Source organism: Monopterus albus, unplaced genomic scaffold (assembly GCF_001952655.1).
Source record: "Monopterus albus unplaced genomic scaffold, M_albus_1.0 scaffold109.1, whole genome shotgun sequence".
Classification (NCBI taxonomy): domain Eukaryota; kingdom Metazoa; phylum Chordata; class Actinopteri; order Synbranchiformes; family Synbranchidae; genus Monopterus; species Monopterus albus.
In genome coordinates, this window is record NW_018127989.1 from 212,920 (window position 1) to 236,992 (window position 24,073).

Here is a 24,073-nt window from a genome sequence, read left to right on the forward strand (position 1 = left end):
GACAGACTGGTTCAGATGCAATATACCCCCTGTTTCAGTGTGGATGTTTGTACACCTGCAACAGCTTCACCTTCCACTCCAAGTATGTTTTTAATGGGTTTGTGAGTAAATAGTATTGGTAAGTAGACCCTGTGTTAAGTTTACATTGTCAAACTATTGTCCCAAGCTCAAGAATGGTTTTACACACTTGATATTTAGTCTGATTTAAATGTCTCACAACCAACATATATACTGTTGTGGAAAATATTCCGATTTTTTTCACTTTTATTCTGTTAGTCTGGCTGACTTTCAAAGAGTTATTCACTGGCACCATGAATGGAGAAACTGAATAGTGTCCTTCATCGGCACCTTTGGCCTCAAACCACCATATCTCTGCCCTTCAGTAACTGGGGTTACTAGACATGCTGGTTGGAGATACCACAGAGAGATGTTGACATAAAGAGCTGTTCACATTCAACTCCAGCATCCTGACTACATGCACAAGCAGTGGTGTCTGTAGGTAACATAAAGTGCGGTGCAGGCAGAGTGAATGCTATGTTAAAAAAAAAGAAGAAGAAAAAAGTTCACAGTTGCTTCTTCCCATGTAGGACCCACACACAAACTATACCAACACATTAACCATTACAGACAACATTGAAACTTAGTCTGGTAAAATCTCTAAATTAGATCTGTAAAAAAATGTTGTCAGAAAATCACAGTGTATAGACTTGGACTAGGTCGGATTAAATTCAGTCTGTAGAACATGGCAAGTATCTATATACCGTTAAAAGAAACAAATGTAAATAGTGATGTATGTGTGCATGTCAATAGCCTAGAAACCTGGTGATGTACTGTAGATACACTCAGCTGTCAGTTTATTAAGAAGCCTACACCTGTTTAAATCTAGGGCAGTCTGATCCAACAGTCCTGCAATAAATCCTCCTTCATGAACGTGATAATGTTCAGAGAAGGTAATGTTATGTTCAGTCACAACAGGAGGGATGTTCTTTGATGGTGACAACATTATCACAATGTTTATTTAATTTTTACAGTATTTCTTTAGTCACATTTGTAGAATCTGTTGGAAATGTTAACTGTTATGGGAATGTTCCTAGCTGGGGAAATAAATACAGAAATTAACCAGGACATTGATAAATAAATGACATAGTCTGCAAATGGGATTGAGCATTACACACTGTTCTCTCCAGAACCCTGGCGTCCACTGGGTGTCACTATTTGATGGCAGCAGTGTTCTAGGAGCGCTGGTAGTACCAGGTACTGCACAAAACACAACCAAGCAATTCCACATAGCTTTCAATTTCTGTTAGACTCAAACACAATACTGCTCTTTTTATTCTGTCATAACCAACCCTGCACATAACAAACACACATATACTTTTTTTCTGTATCTTAATGTTGAATGATTGTTTTCTTACTGCTCTATGTGTTTTGACATTATTATCTAAATTAGGGCTCTTTGCAACATTTGCACAGTTCTTACATTTAACCAATCTGTTCACCTAAACATTCTGTCCATGCATGGTCACAGATGAAACAGGTAAGATTTTTGCTGCTATCCAGAACAATGCGGTTTAATGGGATTTCATTTAGGGTGCCCATATTGATAACATTAGAGAGAGAGAGAGAGATCATTTTGTCTTGTATTTTTCAGAATTTGTGTACTTTGCTTCTAGAAAGACCGATTTATCCTACTGCTGAAACACTTTCAGAAATTAGAGCACCAAAGATTACCTTTAGTAGCAGACCTCTCTGCAACACATCTCAAAACATGGACAAATAACATGTTTTTGTAAGGTTAGAAAAGTGCTAGTCTGCGGTAAGACTTAAAAAATAATCAAATTTCAATGAAGCTTCAATGTGGCTCTGACCTCAGTTACTATTCTGAAATCATTAACAATGCAAGAGTTGGGCACCTGAACCACTTCCTCTACTGAGATTCATCCACTAACCTGTTATCTATCTAGGTTTATTAATTTACGATACAACAACTTGCAGTCATTTCCAAACTTGCAGTGGCCTTTGCAACAGCAAACTTAACTAAATGCTTCCTTGGGCATACATGTGAGTCACTGGGTTTGCAAGATATTATCTAATCTATATGAAACATGTAACATTTACCAAACATTTACCAAATAGATCACAAACATAACTGAAATGCTATAAAGTCTTTATTGATGTGTAACATAGTAAATTTTGAAAGGAAATGCTTGCATGTTGACAATGCTTGAAACAAGTGTCAGATGGAGTACATTTAAACACTCAAGTGGCAGCCAACGTGAAGCAAACTTCTTTGGTTTATGTGGTTAACAGGCTAAAAAGTCAAAACAAAGATATTAAACACAATATCACTACCTAACAATGCTGTAGGTAGCTGGTGTTTGAACTTTTTAACAAACAATGGTTCTCACGTCCTCACATATTAGTCAAATTTAACAGTGATTTAAAAAAAAAAAAATGTGTACACACATTCACATCTAGATAATTATGTCTAGATATTTTTTTAACATTAGCAAATAGAGATTTTGACCAAAACAAACAAACAAAAAAAAAAAAAATACATGAATAGGCAGAAATACCTCAAAGCCAAACACATTTTAATGTCTACATTATACAGAATGTACACAAGCCTATTGTTTGATCTTTGTTCAGTAATGTGATTTATACAAAGAACAATTAAAAAGAAAAAATCCTCAGCATGACTAAGCACATTTAATATAAACAGGTTAGAGGTGCTTTAAAATGATTGATGTCTAATTACTTATTTTCCCCTTAAAGAGCCAATTGGACAAACTGGCAACTTATATAACAAAGTAAGCATTTGGAAAACTTGAAGTGCAATACTTTGTCAAGTACTGCAAAAATTATTTGTTATACCACATGCATGGTATGTCTCTTGTATTTAAGAGACCCCAATAAAGAGATTTTCCTGCATAGTTTAGATACAATAGTGGGCACCATACTTTGAATTAAGTCAAGAATCTATAGTGTGGAAACAAACTAACATTTTCCAAACCTGCAGTGTCAGCATTTAGTATGCATTTCAATTGTCATGGTCTATCGCACTGCAGACCCTCACAATCTGAAAACCTTTCTAACGCCTTGCACATATGCATAAACCAAAATTTACTTTATCATCATTTCCAACAAGTCTTTTTCCAACACCCCCACATGCGCCCCTCCACTTCGAGCTCATGTTGAAGAGCCTCTACAAGGGCGAACACATGTGGCTCCAGACAGCCTTTTCCTCTACACACCATTTCAGCAAGGAGGCCAAGATCATGAAAAATGGGCTAAGCAGGAGTCATCTGTCAAACCTAGGAATGCTGTCCTCTGCCTGTATCGACTTCTGTGACCTCTCTAATGTCTGCATCCCTGGCACCTGGTATCACCTGCTCAATTATTTTTAGGGAGTCACAGCATCAGTCACGTGTAACTAAGGCTGGTAAGGCACTAACAATTTGCAACAAGTGGAAGGTCACTGTATAGAAACCTTCAGGCATGACTTCCAGCACAAATTTGATTGTGTATTTACATTTGTATTACTTGAAACTTTGTCTTTATGTAGTTGGTATCAAACCTCGAGTATGCCCCATAAAGTGACAGCTACAAGGAGTTCCTCAAAAGAGAATCTAACTTGATGCATGTTTTACGATCACTCTTATCAACAACAAAATAGGACCACTCACACCAGCTTGTGCAAGGTAACAGAGTATGTGTGTAACTGTATCTAGATAAGGGGAGCTTTAGTGAATGTGCCCTGGTAAATGTATTTGAGATGGTTTTAGTTTTTAACATAAGAAACATGAGTAAACAGTTCCCCATGCAAGCTGTGGATGTCTGAAAGAAAAGGACAGCTTAGAAAACACCTTATATAGTAAATACATTTACTGTTAAGTGTACACCCTCAAGGCAGTTTTATAAAGTTACAGTTTTGCATATACTGTAAGCTGTAAATACCTATAGAGTAGAGTGTCTCATGTAGAAAATGACAAAATACTTTCTGTACAAAAACATACAAAGTTGCCCTGCAGAAAAGACAAAGGGCTGTAAAAGAGACAGTTATGCTGTGAGTATTAAAACCTATTAGGTTGTTTGTGTCAATAATAAACCTTTCTCTCCACCTAGACTAGCTTCTATCCTCTAGTGAAGTCCTTCATTTGTGTCAATGTGACTCAAGCCAATCATGTTTTTTTCCTCCCTCATTCTAGTAGCATCAAGTAAATGTGATGCACAAGAACATTTGGACTAGTTCAGTGCTATTGTACTTTTCAATGACTAAAAAGTTAATTGTAAATGTTTACATTATTTTGTATATACCACATGCAACTCATAGTATACTCTAGGTAGATCATCAGTGATAAGGCTGGAAATAAGAAATTTGATCTCACTTGGGAAGTAACAAACAAGCGAAGGACGGGAGACAAGACACAGCCACTCAGACTATAAAACAGCCTACAATCACCTGTTAGTTAAGATCAGGCCTTTGTCAACACAGGTTTAGTAAAACAGCCTCCGCTTCACTACAAGACACCCCAGGAGATTGTCAGTGAAAACCCAGAAACACCCCATTCCATTTCTTGCACAACCTGGCAACACACTGCCTCAACAGGCTGCAGGCAGCCCCGGTTTGCCAAAGATTTACTCTTTTTTACAAAAAAGCACAAAGCACAAAGAGGCTATTTTTCAGGGGAGAAGACTGGTCAAGAGACAGGCTAACACAGCCAGAGGGGAGAGAGCTGGCCCAGTGCCCTGGAGATGTGCTGATACTGAAGTGTTGGGCACCAGTTGATGGGAGTGAGTTATGGTCCACTGATGTTATGTTGCTTTCTTTGCACCACCCAAGTACAGGGTTTAGGAAGCAGTCCTAGTATGTTGCACAGTGAGGTATAGCTGTTAACCTAGCTGTTTATGTAGACTGTGTCAAGGTTTTTAGACTTGGCTAGTGATAATCAAAGACAGTGTTGTAGGAAAGGTCCAAGGATGGATTACCTTAAAAAACAGAGTATGTTTCTATTGTATCTATGCATTTATGACAATAACACATGGGTGTTTAGAACAGAGGGATAATTTGTGCCTGCTGGCTGTTCATGAATGTAGACATCTAAGAAAGAAAAGAAAAGAGAAAATATGATGCTCAAAAATCTAATCATATTAAGACACTTCAATATGAGCATCTGCTGCTATCTCAACAGGGCTTTTGTGTTTCCCTTCTTCTTCTTCTTCCTCCCCTTCTTCCTCCTCGCCAACATCTTCATCATGCTCTGGAACTGCCAGCTCAGCAGAGCGACCACCATTAATCTTACATTCCATGCTTGGTGCTTCTCCATTGACTGCCAGATCTGCCTTCATGGCCTCTGGGGTGAGGTCTGGGTTCAGCTTCTCCTGAATCTCCTCCACAGCAACTTCATGTGTGTGCACCTCTGCCAAGGGGCGCTCACCATCCAAGCCTCCCAGGGCAGGAATCTCAACATGGGCTTCTTCCTCAGGTGGGCCAGTGTCATGTGAGGAAGCATCTCCATCTCTGACCTTCTTTACATTGAAGGTCATGGGAGACACCTTGAATGAGGAGGTCTTGGAAGATGGACTCTTGGGGTGGTTGGGGCTGAAGCTTTTCCTGATTTTCTCACGCTTTTCCGGTGGCACGATCTTGGTGGTGATTTGGGTCATCTTCTTCTCAATGCTCTGACGAGAAAAGGCCTTCTTCAGGCTATCAACCTTCTTCAGGCTGGAGCGCTTGAATTTGTCAGCCCTTCTTTCAAATAAGTGGGAAGCACCCACATCCCCTGTGGCCACACCCTCCAGAAGATCTTCTTCCACTCGGCCTGCTGCAAGATCATCATCCTCATCTGAGGACAGGCTAATGGTCTGGAGACCCTCCTCTTGGGCACGGGAGCCATCTACAGAGCCTGTGACAGATGGGGCAGGCCGAGTGGATTCTGCATCATACTGGCTTGGTTGTGGAGTCTTCAGGGAGTCCTTGACTAGCACACTGGAGGGGATCTCATTGTCTTCCTAAGGAGAAAAAAAAAGGGAAACAAGTAGAAGGTTAAAAGGATCTGGATGTGTAATAAACATGACTGCTTGAACCAGGCTTTAGTTTAATAAGAAATACAAGGGCCCTAAAATAACACTGATGTTCCTAATTTGATGTAGATTGTAGTAAAATTCTGGGACTTCATGACCTTAACTAATGTAATTTAACTACAGACTATTTATAAAGATGGACGGCACATCATCACTTCCTGCCACTATGCAAAAGTGAAGCAAAATATTGCAAATACAGTGGATGTCATCTTGCTTTTGTGGCACACTTTGCAACCAGACTGCAGTAGTGACAAAACGTGGAGCAGCAGTATCAGGCCATCAATCAAAGCGCCAGATCTTCCAAAATGCACCCTCTTTTTTATCTTTTAATAACTTACTTAAAACAAATTTTCACAAATTTGACGACTTGTACAAAAAACTGTGTAGTATCTACCTAAGATGACCTCTGGGAAAATTTGTGTTTGAGTTGGCCTTAAGTTCCATCTACTAACCTGGAGGAGGAGGGGTTTATGACCTATACTACAACCAGCCACCAGGAGGCGATCCATTTCTGGGAGCTGTCATGTTGTCCATCTTTATATACAATCTACAGTTTTAACACGTGTTCACCATCCTTCTTTCAACTGGCTATGGTCAGAACTAAGGCAGCTTTCCAAGCTCCAGTGCCTTCTGAGGAATTCTTGACCATGATAATCAAAGTCAAGATATTTCAAGGGTACTTCCAAAAAAATTCCACATCACCTCATTAATGTATACTTCTGGCCATGGTATGTAAAAGATGTTGGTGTTTAATAAAGTCTGACATGTTGGACTACTGAGGAAACCAGTCTCTACATGCCCCCCCAGTCCTCTCCTCAAGACATCTGAGGAATTCTGCCTACCTGTTTCTCTGCAGGAGTCACATACCTCTCTCTTTTCTGTTTTTCATCCCCGTCTGCCTTTAACATTCCCCATCCACGAACATATTGATAACCACAGGGAGACAGAGAGCAATAAGCTCCATATCCAGGGTTTCGATTTGTTTAAACTACTCATTTCTATGTTTCAGTTTCTTTCCTTCCCTGTTGACTGGCTGCCTACCAATCTGTGCACAATCACACAACATTCCACTCTGATGGGGATTTATGAGCTAGAGTTTGCACCACATATTGCCCATCTTTTCATACCCAAGAGTGAGTGGAGAGTAAAGTGCAGCTTCAGCGGCTGAGCTACTCCACTACACATCTGAAATACTCATGACGAAACTCACTCAGTGACATCAGCTACAAGTATCACCAGTGGAGTCTTGGTTTTGAATTGATTTGACACTTGCAGATATATAGCACATTGTTATGTTTTAAAGTTCATCTATAAAAGTGTGGGTTAATTAACATGCATACTGGAATAGACTCCAGTTTGTAGACGCATCTCAAGGGCAATTAAAGCAAACAGGATGCACATGACCATAATTCCGAGCGCCACAGCGAAAGGTCTGAACAGTTTTTTTATGTAAGATTTCCGTTTTTAATTTTTAATAAACTTGCTAAAATGTCTAAAAACATGTTTTCACCTTGTCATAAATTTGTGCATAATAAATTGTGAAAAAATTATTAAATAAATAAGGGGTCTGAATACTTTCGGAAGCTACCGTATGCCTGCAATCTGTCTGACAATGGCATTGTCACTTAAATGAAGCCAATTTTGACAAGCTGTTTATTTTTTGAAGTTGATTAAATGTGTGAAATGATGAATATCTGTGACAATTCTATAATATATAGTGCAGCATAGTGTAGTACAGAGAGCTATGAGGCAGTGAATGTGCACAAAAAGAGAATAACCCAGGGAGAATTACTCCCTCGGTGATTAAAAAGTATCAGACTTTAGAAGATTCAGTCAAATTCAAGGAAACATCAAAATGCATTTCATTTACATGAGCATCTCTAGCGTTTATGTCACTTTCTACATTTCCTAACTTCCTGGCAGTTGAAACCGCTTTAACCTAATCTGATCCACAGCAGTTCACAGCACTCCATTTAGACACCTAAACAATTTCATAGTACAAAAGGCAGCTCTAAAGAAGTGGAAAGCTATGCAAAGCCCCCCTGTTGTTACCACTTTGCAGACACCTGATAGCTCTTGCCTTGATCTCAAACATGCAGGCATGATTTGCAGGTAGGTGTGTGCCAAGCACGCCTGGTATCTCCAAATTCACACTAATAAATCTGTCTGCATGTTCTTAAAAGGTACAACATCAAGCTTAAGAACAGACACATTTTCCAGGGTAAAGAAGAAAAGAAAAACCAAATGTTTCACATTATACAGCCAAATATAAAGCAAAGTGGGGTTGGTATGTCACATATGCTGGTCTTCTTCTAACATCAGTTGTAAATACAGTAATTTTCTAAGGTTTTTCATTATAGTCAACACTTAAAAAACATCAGAAAGCTGCTTTTATGTGTATGTGGACAATTTCTGAATTTGTATTTACCACAAAAAGTATGTAATTCACCCCCAAAAAGACCCAGGAGTCATGATGCACCGGGGGTATTTGTAACTCAACATTCAAAAAGACAAAAGGTAGCACCTTGGGGAACAGTTCTGGTTACCACTACCTCTCATTTGGTTTAACTGGATTCCCTCTCTTTCAGTTTTGTTATCTGTAGCTCCCCTCCTGTCATGTCTGAATGAGCAGCCGCTGAATGCCCTGACACTGCACCACACCCACAGAGACTGTGTTCATCTGATCGCGTCTGTGCAAAATCAAATCAGACAGTAAGAGACTATGTGAATGATGATTTTAGATTGAACACAGGGGTTATGGAGAAGCACCAGAAAACTTGCTTCTAGTATAAATCACTTCAGATTTTATGGCCATCTCCCTTTTCCAGGTGTACATTTCAGATAGTGTTATGATCAACATGTGTGAAATAGCTTCAAGTTTAAGCATGCATCTAAATTTGACCCATCATTATAAAAACATCAGAGCCAACATGGCCTCTCCTGACCCACAGTGGAGCATTCCCTGATAAGAAAGACTAATCTTCCCTGAATATTTGATGGTGTTAGGGTTTCTAAAAAGTCTGTCCTAACAGCTCTGCTCCAGTCTGGGCATGCCACTCTGTTTTGGCTCAAACATGTTTGATATAATCAGTGTGGGTACCGGGGTGTGTAAGAGGCAGCAACTATCTCAAACACCCTATAACGAGAGCCGAGCTCTCCAAATACTTACAGTATACTTTTTCACTCTTCCTTTTTTGGTTTTTACTCATGAACACGTGACTGCTGGTCATGTGTTTGACTACAAAAACAGTAAAAGAGTGTGAAAGGTTTTTACTCTCTAATAATAATAATAATAATAATAACAGAAAGGACTAGACCTTACTTAAGTATCTTGAGATTACTTTTGTTGTGGTTTGGCACTATACAAATAAAACTGAATTGAACTGAAGTGAAATGAAATGAGTGCATCTCTAGTTTAACCTTAACCTTTCAGCAATCTCGGCAAGCAAGATATAACAAACATTTTCCTAAATAGCCAGGTCTGTCCTTTGTGTGTTCGTGGACCTCACATTCTGGCACTTCTCTCTTGGGAACACTGTTAATTAATATACCCTTCAAGCCAGCACTCATGGCTTGAATGGCTATTTATTTATGTGCAGCCATGTAGCACGTTGGCTAATGTTAAAGAAGAACTGTTTGAGAGTGAGATGGAAAAAAATAAAATAAAATTAATTCAGAGCAAACCAATAAAACAAAGTTAATTTATTGTGACAAGCGAGTTTACTGCACATTAAAGGGCTCACACTACAAAGATATTTTGTTCTAATGTCTATGTAATAGAGTTCAAGATCTCATTAACAGTTGGTTGGTATAACTGCCAACTAATTGTAAATCCTGCAAGGTGTTGCTAAGCCAGAGATTATACAAGTCAGTTCTCTCTATTCAAACAGAAAGATCAGGGGAGGCAGGATGGAGTCGCAACCGATTAAAAGCTCAGATGGGTTCATGTTACTTTGTGAGTGCGAGTTTCTGTGTAATGATACTTTATAATGCAAGTTTCTTTTGTAACCCTTATCCTTCCTTTTTTGTATGTATACAGGTGTCTGCACATATTTGCTATTTATACTGTACATAATTACAGCTGGGCGATATAGACACCCATACACAAATGTGGAGAAAAGCACCACTCAGCCTCAGCTGGTGTTTTAGAGCTGACAAATGTTAGCATGCTAACACTCTGAGCAAAGGTGAACACACAAACCATGTATACAGGCGTCTGCACATAATTACAGCCGGGCGATATAGACACCCATACACAAAGGTGTAGAAAAGCACCACTCAGCCTCAGCTGGTGTTTTAGAGCTGACAAATGTTAGCATGCTAACACTCTGAACAAAGGTGAACACACAAACAAAACAAAGCTACCAACATGAATACTGTACGTCTATGCTGTGTATTGTAGTTATTCAATGATATGTGCAATATGTGTTTGAGTGTGTGTAGGCAGGTGTGTTTTCCTGGTTCTGCAGATGATGAATGTGGGTTTCTTAATCCTAATAGTAAAGGTTGATGCAGGTGTGTTGGTACAATGAGTCAGTTGCCTCCAGGAGACTGCACCAATAAATGGGTATGTGAGCACACCACAGAAAAGTCATCACATACACACACACAGAGGGAAATGCATGTGTTCACATTTGCTGTCATCAAGTCCTTGCAGCTGTTCTGTTACAGAATGAGGAATAATAGGAAGTTTAGCTTATAAAACTGGGAGAAACAAGTTTGCAGATAAACCAAATAATCAAGAATGTGTAGCTTCAGATAACTTTGCAATGATTGTTATCAATGGTATTTTTTGTAATGCGCATTTCAAAGGGCAAAAAACAAAGTTCTGGTCTTGAATATTCCCCTTTTTCTTCTCTTAATTTACCCCTACTTACTCTTTATTCTCTCTTGTTTGCCCATGGGCAACCTGACAACATAATGACTCTGGCTGCCTTTAGTGTGCAGTGTGTTGGCATAATAAAATGCTGTCCTGTGCATCCTCTCTAACACATTTACAGGTGACGAATTAAAGGACAAACCAACGTAAAGTGCCCCAGTAAGGTGTTGGGCCTCCACATGCCTCCAGAACAGCTTCGGTGCACCTTGGCATCGACTCTCCAAGTCTCTGAACTCTACAGGAGGATGAACACCATTCATCCAAAAGATATTCATGTGGTGTTTAGATGATTGTGCTGAGACGCTGTCTAACGAGTCGCTCCAAAATCTTCCATAGGTGTTTCCACTGGGTTGAGATCTGGTGACTGTTTAGGCCACAGCATGTGATTCACATGATTTTCATCCTCATCAAACCAGTGACCCCTGGTCTCCTGTGGGTGGGGGCACCGTCATTCTGGAAGAGACCACTCATTTATTTGAGATTTTACTTTCATTTGCCACCCATCTATAGTTCCACTCAGTCAGTGAACAATCACATTACAGTGTCCACACAAAACCCAGGTGATTGTGCAAATTGGCCTTCACCTTGATTACAATGCATACCTCCCATTACAGTGCAGTGAGTCGTTTTACAGTTCACCCCTACCCAGCTTGTTATGTAACACCACACCCCTCCTCAACCTCATCCCAGTGTACAAGAAGAGCCATCTGTGGACAGAGGAAGTGAAGCGGAAAAGGAAGGAAAGCAAGCAGAATCTGCTATTTGTCATGGGACAGGGTCACCGTAGAACATGATAAACAGTGTACTGTACATAGTGTACTGGGGTCTATGCGGTGCCTTGCACTGAAGCATATACTGTACATACAACTATTCTCAACACAGCTAACACCTGTTAAGATTATCCCAACCCCATGTCAAGTATGCCCAAATTGGGACAATCATTTAAAAGTATAAAATATATAAATACATATCTTGTCAGCAACAATTCTAAATTATGTTTTTCAGTCTAATTCCCATAAAGCTTGTGCAACAAGCTAGGACATTTTTTCCCATCTGTGCCCCTCCCATTTCTGCCTCACCAAAAGAAAACACTGCATGTTTACTGGCTTTGCAAGCTTGTGTAATTACACAGCACAATAACCGATTCAGGCACGATGTCATTGTGACACACTGGCAGAATGTAGATCATGGCAATCTAGAAAGGCACTCATTATTTCTGACATAAATAATGATGTTAAACATCAAGGACCATGTTCACTCAACCCATAATCTATAGTCTGTACAAATCAGAAGATATGACTCATGTCCTGTGATATATGCGCTCCAATTTCATACATGGCCTGATATTGAGTTTAACAACCTAATGGTTGCCTGGACCACTGAAACCTTTTTCACTTCATTTCTTCTATACCAGTCAGATCACATTGTACTTTCCCTGCTTGTACAATCCTTCTACATGTATGATGAATGACGTAAAGTTGTTAAAATGTCTCCCGCATTGTTCAACACAGTGTTACACATTTACAACTCTACTTTCTGTACATCTGACTCTGCTCCGTGGCCATGTTAATCTCCTTCATTTGTTTTGTTTAAACCTCTGAAAATCTTCCTTTACACATTGCTTCAGCACAATCCCCAAAAGTACGCATCAGAGCCATTGTTTGATAAGAGTTGTGCAGCGATACGAAAAGCATTTTTGATAAGGCTACCGCCAAATGTCTCAGTGTTTACCCCATATGGCGGTCAAAGGGCATGAGTGTCTAAGAACAGCCAGGAAATCAACACATATTGCATTTTTGTTTTATTTAAGCACACAAATATGAACACTGAGAACAAAAATGGCTGCTATTGCCCTATTCCAGCCATGTAACTATTTAGAAAAACTCTATCCCTTCGATAAGTCACTACCTGCATTAACATATGGTGTTTGAGTGTGAAACAGAACAGAAAAAGGGCAAGTGGAATGAGAATGAGTGAGAGAGCACGTGGTGCAAGTTTGCAAAGGAGCTTAATGTCATTACCTTCATGATAATTGCAGCATAATGAAAAACAGGTTAAAGGTGTGTTCTTGACTAATAAAGAATTGCACTGCATCATGGGACATAGTGGGAGGCTAAACTGTCCTAAGAGCTGCCAGTTATATGTCTCTGTATATTCATCTTTGTTGGTTTTATGAAAATTTAAACATAGGTAAAAACTCCAGTAGTAAAGTGTTTATCATCAGCCCAACGTGTTTGAGCTGACAAACTAGTTTTTTTAAAAGTGTTGCTGGAGTTTTTACTTCTTCAGACTTTCTCCCCTTCTCCATGCATCTTGGAAGTAGGTGAAGTTGTGCCAGAACTCTTTAATCTGCTAAAAATAATTTCAGGAAATAACTTTGTAGAGCCTATTCTTTTATACCACCAACTTTTAGAAAAGAAAAAGAAAAAAGACCATTCCCAGTGAGACATCATAAGTCTGCCATGGAAGCTCATTAAGCTTCAGCTTTGTGTGTTGACAGTGTTTTTAAGATAACATTTTACACCTGGAATCTGCAGTTACAAACATGCCTTTGCCTCAGAGACTGAAACAGTTCAGCAGACTTGTCAAACCTGAATGTGACATCAGACACAAGATCAAGCATTTAAAGTAATACCTCCCTATCAACATGTAGCTATATCTTTTGCCCATGTGGTTTGCAAACCCAAGTATAGTCTCTTACCCAAACTCGCTGTAATGATACAATCATTAGCTGAGAGAAACTGATTTATCACTGTCGTCTGCCCTCTGCCCATTGTTTGTCTCTCTATAATTATCACTCCTTTGCCCTTCTCTCCTTTTCACTTTGTTGTCTGAAAACTCTGAGAATTATCTGAAGAATGAACCCTAAAGTGAAAATATGAATGTTACCAAAGTTAGAAGCCATGCGGTAAACAAACCTCACTGATCATTTAGAAAACATGTCTTAAAAGACAAGTTTTATTCTTTAGTCTAACACCTACCAGCACTGCTTAAAAGCTTGCTGTAAAAGACAAAATCTATGAGAGGCACCGTTTGTGTTCTGCTGGTCACTAGCTGGGCTAAATGACCAAATAAATGGGTTTTTTCCTCTATACAAAGTCCAGGCTGATATACAGTATACGGTCCTTTTCCAGCAGACACTTTGACCTGTCATAGGTGGGGAATGACTGTCACACTAAGCCATTTCAGTGAGCCAGCAGGCACCGTACCAAAGCTCTGAAACTGGCTGAATGCCTCAGCACTTTCATATTAATTACACCTGTGCTTATCCCACTATAACATGTCAAAATGTGTGCTATAAAAATGCCTATTACCAACTCATTTCTCCCCAGTTTAACTGATATTCTGACTATTCACTATTTATGAGCTGATAGTTATTTACACTTGGCAACTGACAGGTTAGCCGCCCAACTACCTGTTTAAAATAAAATGATGCAATCAGCTGTACTGTTTATCTAAAGGTACTTGCACACGACTGCAAAACCTCCACATGTACACGTCACATTTTTGGTATTTAACATGGGTAAAACTGTAAAATGACACACTACGTTTTTACGAACAGCCATGCTCTACAGGCATTTGACTATCAATAGCTTCGATAGCTGGACTAGCCTTTCTCTCACCATGAGGCCGCAGAGTTCGCACGCCCTCCGACTGTGAACAAAAGCCAGAATGTATTGTATGTGGAGTGCCTCAGGGTTCTGTTTTGGGACCTAAATTATTTATATTATACATTAATGATATATGCAAGAACAGGCTTAATGATTAACCAGATGGAACATTGTGGGTATGGTGTATGAATGTTGACATTTTGTAATAATTCTTTAGTATATTACTTGTGTGGTGTAGAAGATAATTAAGAATGTAATTATGTAAGAATGTTAATACTCTGTTATAATTTTTTAGTATATTACTTGTGTGGTGTAGAAGATAATTATTTATGTAGAGATACTGCTTGCAAACCAATGATGGTAAGATGATGTCATGGGGTAGGACTGGATAAGTCTGACTTCTTCCTACTCCATTCAAGCATGTACTAGGTATAAGCAAATTGATATTGGATTATGTGTAAAATTATGCGTGTTGTCATATCAACTGTCTTTACATGCTTGAAAGAATAAATCAAATCAAATGTTGGCTTACCAGTGAACAACGTTAGCAAATATTTCTTATTGAAAGTCCTAGAACTCTGGTATAAGTCTACAAACAGAAGAAAAATAACCACAAACAGACTCAAAATAAGGGAAACAAAACTACAGAGACTTTTAAAAATTACCACTGAGACACAGAACTACCAACAAGACACCACTACAGACCACTATAGAAAGACACAAAATTAATACAAAGATTAAAAAAATAAATAAATAAAAAAAAAAACACCAAAAAGAGACACAGGATGACTGCAAATGTTGCATTGTTTATTGTTTTGTGTGTGTCTTTCAGTCCTGGGGCTGTATATAGGAGGGGTGGGAGACTCTTTACCTGTCTATGCTCAGGGGCCTCATTTTCTCCTGGTCCGTCCATGAGTTAACTACCCTCATAAACATCTTCATGGGTTAAACCCTAGTAATATGTGGGCTCAACATGACTGAATGAATCGCTCTGGGTCATAAAGCTAGTGCAATATATCACCTGCTAGTGAGGGACACAACACATCACAGCTGCAGCCTACAGCCAGAGACCTGCTCCAACCTGTGGCAAGGGATAAAATTAAGACTATGTTGAACACACGCACACTAATTAAACTCAAATATTTAACATTAACATAACAGGTTTAGGTGAATAAGTGTTCTGTGCTCAACTTTACCCCTGTGCTTCTTGTTGTCGTATCTTCCAAGATTGTCTTAAAGGGGCTTTCTTGCAGTACAGCTTATGTGTCACATTCATTTATATACACAAATTAGGACCTTAGAGGTTAGTTATTAGGCATTTACATAGCTTTATTTAAGTCCAGGTTACTGAACTCGTGTCTTAACTACAATGAAGGTTAGCATTTGGGGCGAGGCTAGGAGCAAAACTAAAAAGTTTGTCCTCCATCTTAGGGTGGGAAAAACAGACTTCCTGCTGCTGAAAGCCAAGATTAAGTAACAAACTTTGGTCAAGTGTCAACACATGCAAAAGCTCTGGGACAACTGCTAGCAAAGCAAACAAAATGACAAAAAGTTAATCCAATCACTCAGTGCCCTAGAAAGAAATCTGTACTGAATGACAAGTTAAGATGTAGTGAAGTTTCACAATATCAATGTTTCATAATGAATTCATTTTAAATGTATTACATGCATACCACTTAGAATTATCACTGAAAACTGAGAAACAAAAGCTGTTTTCAGGAGCAACTCTCACTCCATTCCGGGTTTAACGCAGATCAAGTTGCGGTCAGTGTTTAATTTTAAACATGTTTCTCTTTGAATGCTCTTTGATGGTGTGTGAGAGCTCTGACTGTTGTCACTTCCTGTCACTCTGCTACTTTACACCTTGGAGATCTGCACAAAGGCCTTCTCACTACTAAACTTGTAGCACAACTCTGATTCAGACCCACATGTGCAGATAGAGAATGAATGAATGAATGAATGTATGAATGATATTATAGACTCAAGGTCCAAGTTAAAAAAAAAACTAGAGACCTAATGAGAACAACTGAAATTCTTACAGCAATCAAACACAGTTCATCACACTGTTTATTTCCCAATGTGAAATAAACAGAAATGGAGAGATGAAGAGCTTCAGAAATATAGATGGGTGCCAGGAAAAAAGGAAAACCCTGAATAAATGAGTGATCTCCTCCAGGATGACAGTGCCCCTACCCATAAAACATGAGGGGTCACTGAATGGTCTGAGGAGAATGAAAATGGTGTGAATTGTATGCTATGGCCTTCACAGAACTCAGTCCAGTTGAACACCTATGGGAGATTCTGGAGTGACATGTTAGACACCACTGTCACCAAAACACTACATGAGGGAATATCTTTGGCAGATCTTTTGGTGTTCATAACCTCCAGTAGAGTTCAGAGACCTGGAGAATCAAGAGGCACTTTTGGACCAACAGTTCTAGAGACTACCCCACTGGGGAGCTACCCCAAGAACAACCTTCCTACATGGGCATTTTTCCCTTTGCATTCACACCACCAGTAGGAACACTGAACAACTGAAATTCTAAGAACTAAGAAAAGGTTCCTCTGGTCAGAGAATGCCTAAGGTGCACTGCAAATAAGATCAGCTACTGTAAAAGATCTGCAGGGTGATCACTGATATTTCTACTCTCCCAAGCTTCAGAGACTAAAATGAGTGACAAATAGAAAAAGAATACACCTGCAATCCACCACCTTACCTTTCCAAACCACAGTTACAAAAACAGTCACTAAACTGCACATGTTGGAATCTCAGAAGCTTGGCAACTGGGACCATTTTGCAAGTGCATATTAGTGTATGCAGGGGAAAGGCTTGTAAATCGAGGATCATGGGGAAACAGGAAAAGTAAAAAAAAACAAACAAACAAGGTCCAAGCAGCTGTAATTAAGTCCTCATTAGTCCTCGTTATGCACAAGAATGCAGCGGAGCAGCAGACAGCGCTGTTTTTTCTGATGATCCATAGCTAAAGCCTGGAGCTGGTACAGACCCCTGCTCCGTACAACAGTGGCCGTTTACCCAGAAGCCCTCTGTATTTACACCTCAGCTGGCACGTACAGGGTGATGAGTGTTTTGGCTCAATTTTGTCAAGTGGAGAGAGGATGAGGAGGAGGATACCTCAGCCAACGGCTACAGGGCTGGCGTAGGGAGTCTGGCTCTTGCATGTGCAGCAAATCTGTGTTATCAAACAGTAACATGAGGCAAACAACATGTGCTTGGGTGTAGTTTCAGGGAACCTGGACAGGTGGCGAGACCACAGACAGAAAAACTGGCCACGTGGAAGTTGGAGTTTGTATAAAAGATAAGAAACAAGAGGAAAATGATGACATTTGAGCATAAAACGACAGACAGACAACAAAATTAGAGTACAGCATCAGATGGAGAAAGATATACTGTAAAAGGCAATACTGAAGGTAGACGGTAATAGACACAGAGTCAACACAGGAGATACTGAAGGTAGACAGTAATAGACACAGAGTCAACACAGGAGAAGGAATGAGGGCTCCATGTAGCTCCTTTATTCCTCGACCCCCTCCAGGCAGGCCAAGTCTCTTTTCCCGGCTCTGTAACAGCATACACCTGACACGACACATCAGCATTACATCCAATGGCCAAGTTGCACGCACTCACATGCAGGTCATACATGCCCTTGAGGTCATACCTGGCTCTGTCACACCCAACTACACATGCTTTGCTTAGTCTGACTTAAAAGTGGAGCAGTAAAAACTCAGTAGAAACCACAGAAGCACATTTAACTGGAGTCTGTGAGTACTGTAAACTTTACAGTAGTCATTAACAGTAAACTTTAAAGTATAGCTACTCCTTCACACTAATAATGTTGTATAATAAAGATGAAGTACAAAACATTTAAACTCATTTGCATTCTGCATACAAAGGAGACAAACTGATAATGTGCTAAATCCACAGGACGTGGTATTTGACAATGTGCTGAAAGCAAACAGCGTTGTCCAATCATTATCTCAAAAGCAACAGGACACTCCCTTACAGCACATAAAAAGTAACTAGAGATTCAATCCAAATTGATCCACGATGCCTCACCCACAGACACACAACCTTCTCACACAGGGTAAGGTCTTGGCACCTGTTGCATTTGAACAGGGCCTCAGTAGCAGCGAAACCAGATAACACCGGTGGTTAAGAGCTCTGGCTGGCTCTGTCTGTGTCAACAATGGCCCCCCTTTGCACTGCCTCGGCACACACTTGTACGCACATGCTCAGGCAAACACACACTCACACACACACACGCTTTAAAAAAAAATCCTGTTTTCTTAATACTCAGAGACCATTCTTCAATCATAGTTTTTGATGAAGTAGAAAAGCATCACATGCAGCATGGAACTGCTTTTACTGTATCTGATAGATAAATAAACTCAGATTTTGTCTGCATTACAAGACTTTACAAATTCATTAAGGTCCATCCTCTACCTACAATAAAAACAGAAGGAGTTTCAGCTACGTCTTGTGATAGATGAGAGAGGTTATGTTACAATATTCCTCATACTTTCCACTCATAATTTCCTAAGGAAATTGGGAAAGTTGATCACTCTTTCAGTGCCAGTATAGAGTTCTGCCCTCACTGGTGTTATCTGGCAGTTGAAATGGAAGATCCATCCACATACTATCTGTCTGAATTATGACTGTAGGGTGTAAACAGATCCAGTCAAAGTGTCTGAGCCCTCCTCTATTATCCTCTATAGCTCCATTCCCAGACACACCCTTCTTCTTTCACAAACACACAGACACACACAACGGACATGAGAGGGAGAAGACTCATTCTGGATGCACACACAGTTAGGATCCTAACTTCTAGTCAGACTAACAAACCAGATCAGTATATTGTGAGCACAGTGTATACTTCTAGTAACAGAGATTGTTTGAAAACAGCAAACAGCTCATCACAGCATTTGTAAACTGAGCTCAAACATTAAAAATGGAATGTAGTGCTGTTCATCAACAGCATATCATGTGTCAGTTCCAACCAGGGGCGTGCACATCCAAACACACCCAGTACTGCAGTCAAATAGAATGCAAATGTGACTGGCACACGCCGTACACTGCATCCTCACTAGATGATAATAATGCAAATATATTAAATAAGAAAATACAACATGCCTGTACTTTAAAGGGGTAGTCCAGTCATTTGCTATTTCACTTTATAAAACTGTGGGACTCTGAACGGGTAAAGAATGGTTTAAGTTGAAACAGCAGAAGCTGAAATAGCCCAACTTTTAGATTCCAGCATCCATTAGGTTATGAAATCAGTGGTTCCTACATCTCCCATGATGCAACTTCAAAGTGTCTGATGAGAGAGGCCTACAAATACCCACTTCTTAAACCCCCACACCTCCAGCTCACAGGCAGGATTTCTAATAGACCTTACTACAAACCGGCCTAGTATGTTTATGGCCCAGTATGTTTATGGCCCAAAAAGAGATAACAATGATGACATGACTGTGACATCACCAGGGCTGCACTTCACTGTTCAGCCCCAGAATATACTGCCCAACTGTTTCCAGGGGTGATAAATACTTTGAACTTCATGTGTAAAACTGGTGGAGTGGCCCTTTAAAATCCCAGCACTACAATGCTATATGAAATATTACTAGGCTATGTTTTTTCTTTGTCTGCCACCATGTTTCCTCACCTGGAAGATCAGCACTTTAAAGTGGTTCCTCTTCAGCAGGTGGTTGTGGTTTGCCTCCAGCTTCTTCACGTGCACCGCCTGTTTGTCCAAGCGCTCCTTCACTTCCTTCAGCTGGCCGCTGACTTTGCGGGAGCGCTCGAGCAGCATCTTGACGCTGTTGGAGGTGCTGACGTGGGTCTTGGACAGGCGGGTCACGTCCCCCTGCACGACACGCACGGCGCCCTCCAGCTCGGACTGCCGCTGCTCCATCCGCTGCTGGTTCTCCTGCACCGCCTCCAGCATGTTGACCACCTTGTCCAGCAGCGCCACCACAGTGATTGCGCTCACCTGGCCGCGGTCGACCGGGCTTCCTGGCGCACCTGGGCTGGTTGGACTTTTCAAGCCAAGTCGTGTAAGGGTGCCCGTCGGGGTCGGGGAGGACGGGGCGGACGAGGGGCTAAAGCTCGGGATGAGGAGCTCCGGGCCTTCGGGTTGCTGCTGCGGGATGGTGTGGGTGCTGCCAGAGATGCTGCTGGGCTCGGGGTGGGGCTGGGACGCGTCTTCTTCCATGGTTCACAGGTGGTCAACTATCCCGCGTTAATGGGGTAATACAGTGGCTTTACTGGCTCTCAGTTACTACAATCACCCGCTCCTGCTGACAACTGACTGCAGGGTGTTTTACTTGTTGGAGTTGATTCGACATCCACGCCCCTTACTGTCTGCCTTTCCATAGAGACACACACAAACACGCGGTGAACTTTCAGAAAACACCTCCCCTGCAAACGAAAGGGAGGGGCGTGATTGCTATGGAAACCGTGCAGGCCGAGCCCTATTGACAGAGGTAGAGCTGCTGTGTGTGTCCTTCCGTGTATAGCACCTGCTTGCTGTGTATTTTGTCTGTCAGCTATTTGTGCATGCCTGGTTGCGTTTTCAAAATATGCGTAAAAGCTACTTTTGTTTTCGTTGGTGGCTTTTTGTGTTGTACCAAACTGTAGCCTACTAGATTGTATTGTACAGGAGAGACATGGATATGTGTGTGTGTGTTCCTGTGTGTCAAGCAAAACAAATGATGATCCAAATCAGTTCAGTCTCTCGTGCATTTCAGGAGCTCATCTGATTTCTCTACTGATATAAAGTAACTCATGTATCATCTTGTGTATGTGTATGCCTCCATATGAGCATGTGGGCAGGCGTGTGTGCCCTGTATTCACCCCTTTCCGCTCCTCTCTTGTTTTTGAGTTTTGTGTCACAGCATGGGGCAGACTGACATGGAAATGTGGAAATCCCTGTTTCAACAATGAGCTCATCTGTGCCCTGGCCTAGTGCCCAGACCTCTCACTCAGGCTTTGTCTTTGTCCCCATCATTGTAAAATCTATTATTCAGTCTTTCAATCTAACATATTTTAAAATCAAATAAATATGTGGTGTTTATCGGGAACATGTGAGTGCCTGTAAATCTATGTGTGATTAATTCCCTGGCAGAAAACCTACTGCATTAGAATAGTTTATCAGTGCAGACTGTGGAACACATTTAAGCCCACACCTGAGTTTTATTGGATTATTATTTTGCCTGATATGAAAAAGGCTTGGCCGGCCACCGAGGTTTTCACGCCCCTAAAAAAAGATTTGATTTTCTGCAACTACTTATGTACACACAGAAAACACACACTATTGTAATATGCTGAGGCCACAGTAGTCCTCAGGTTCAAACCATGTTCACAAAAGCATCTTTTTAAAACTGGATTATTACTTCGCTGTGAACGACAGTTAACAAGTTTTGCTGTCTTTACAGTTTATTGTAACAGTTAATAAATGAGTTTATGAGTTGGATTCAGCTTTGTGCCAAGAGAATTTCAGTGCTCTTGACAGATACTCCGATGTCACCATCCGAGACTAACACCTCTTTTTGAGGTTACTCGCACAACAAGCTTCAGACCTGTCAGACGAGAGTGGAAGTGCTGGACACACGCCCACTCAAATTAGTGTCCTTCTTCAGACTGTGTCGCTGCCCCTGTCTTTGTCACTGGTCTTCCTCAGAGACACACTCTTGTCAACACACAAGTCTGACCTCCCATTGCCAGCACTTGGACTCTGACATTTCCTTTCACCCCTGGGATAGAGCGGAGAGAATGACGCTCTTATCCGGACATTTTTCCAAATGGTCCCCCTCCTCTCTTTTCCTTTGCTCCCCCTTGTCTCCATCCCTCCCTTTTCCCTTTTTTCCTCCCCTCTCTGCAACTCATCTTCTGCTGTCCCCATTTCCTCTAGTGATTCTAATGCCCTGGTACACGTGTCACACACAGTGCCAGTGTTGTATCAAGGAATGTTGCCATTCCACTACCTATTTTAAAACGCCGCTTGATATTTATTTACAGGTCCCCTCGTTTTGCCTCACTACACTTACATATCATATAATTCACTCTAAAACACACAAGCTGTTAGAGAATGCGTTAAAAAGATCTTGTGTGTTGACGTGTTTACAAGTGAGCTTAAAGAAAAGGATGTATTTGCCCTCTGGAGGCTAAGAAATGCAAGTGCATGACCTACTTCTGACAGTTAAGGTACAGCAAGTGAGCATTGTGTTTAAAACTAAACAACACCACAGAAGATTTTCAAAAATTTCAGTTGACTTGATTTAATATTATTCTGTCTTGTTATTGAAAGTTACTATTAGTCACTTTCTCATTTTTCTAAAGAAACATTTCATAATCATAACCTCGTACTGTAAACATTCTGTAGAAACAGGTCTTGGGTGCAGCAGAAACAAGAACCAGCATATTCCACAAACATGCTGCTGCAAGTTGCGCTGACTGAATGAGCACTGAATCCTGGGAAACCTACCTGGAGGGGCAGGCGGTGTCAGTGCTGTAACTGCTGGCTGTTGGCAAACTCCCCGGGTGGCTGGTTGGTTCCAAGAATGGTAGGTGAACTAGTTTCTTTGCATATGAAAACAACTTCATGTGGCAGATTATTTAGATCCCTATGCATAAGTGATCTATGTTGTTTTCCTTTTACTAGAAGTAACCAAACAGGTTTGTAACCTAAAGCATTAACACACAATGTATTTTTGCACACAAAAATGCAGAGACAGCAGTGAACATTTTATTGTGGGCAAGAACAATACTTCACACACTTAAACACAGTAGCCTTTTCATCTCTCTACTTTGTGCACTACAGTCCCTGTCAATGCAGAAGGTGGTTCCAGGCCACGTTTGTCTAGGTGCCTTCGTAATGTGGCTACATTACTACAAGAATGCAACTGAAACGCACTGGGGAACGCTTCATGGGGATTGTGATGACAATTTTCTAGCAGAGACAGAGACATTGTGCTCTGATGTCAAGGAGTAAATACAGCCAAAAATAGCTGGATCTTTCACTGCTAAATGGTTCGCTGTGCTCACCAGCGAGCTGCTCACTTTGTCTGCTGTTTGGTGCTGTGCGGTGGGTTAATTAGAAGCCTTGGTGAGAAAGCTGCCTGCTGCAGTTGGAAACAAGATTAATGAAAGTGGATTCAGGGTAAAAAAAAAAGGTTAAAAATCCCTGTAAAGCTGAGGGAGACCGCAAAGTCAGCTTGTAATTCTCTCTTACTTTGTGACTGAGTGACCATATTTCACTTCATCCATTATTAATATCAGATATTGATTAGTGGAGCTTTAGGATCCTGGGGCACTTTGAAAGCCATAAATTAAAACTGCAAGATGATGAGATTAGCCACACACCCTTAAATGATTTTGTATGAGGCATGAACAGTATGAAGCATGTGCAACGCTGTTGGTTAGAGGTTTTCTTCTAAAAAAAAAAAATCTGACTCACTTATTCAGAACTAATCATCCACCTGC

General features: G+C 40.6%; 1 protein-coding gene across 1 annotated transcript; it reads right to left on the minus strand.

The window, feature by feature from the left end:
* Positions 1–2,528: 2,528 nt before the first annotated feature.
* Positions 2,529–21,006, minus strand: cavin2a (caveolae associated protein 2a). Its single transcript, XM_020611076.1, has 2 exons — positions 20,256–21,006; positions 2,529–6,012 (listed from the first exon to the last, which is right to left on the minus strand). Exons 1-2 carry the CDS (start codon positions 20,802–20,804, stop codon positions 5,152–5,154), a joined length of 1,410 nt encoding a protein of 469 aa, XP_020466732.1. The 5' UTR covers positions 20,805–21,006; the 3' UTR covers positions 2,529–5,151.
* Between the last annotated feature and the right edge of the window lie 3,067 nt (positions 21,007–24,073).

Bases quoted from the DNA above. Each gene is read 5' to 3' on its own strand.
- cavin2a (XM_020611076.1), bottom strand. From the start codon at position 20,804: ATGGAAGAAGACGCGTCCCAGCCCCACCCCGAGCCCAGCAGCATCTCT. The intron at 6,013-20,255 runs GTGAGGAAACAT...TTTTCTCCTTAG, and splicing joins TTAAAGTGCTGATCTTCCAG to GAAGACAATGAGATCCCCTC.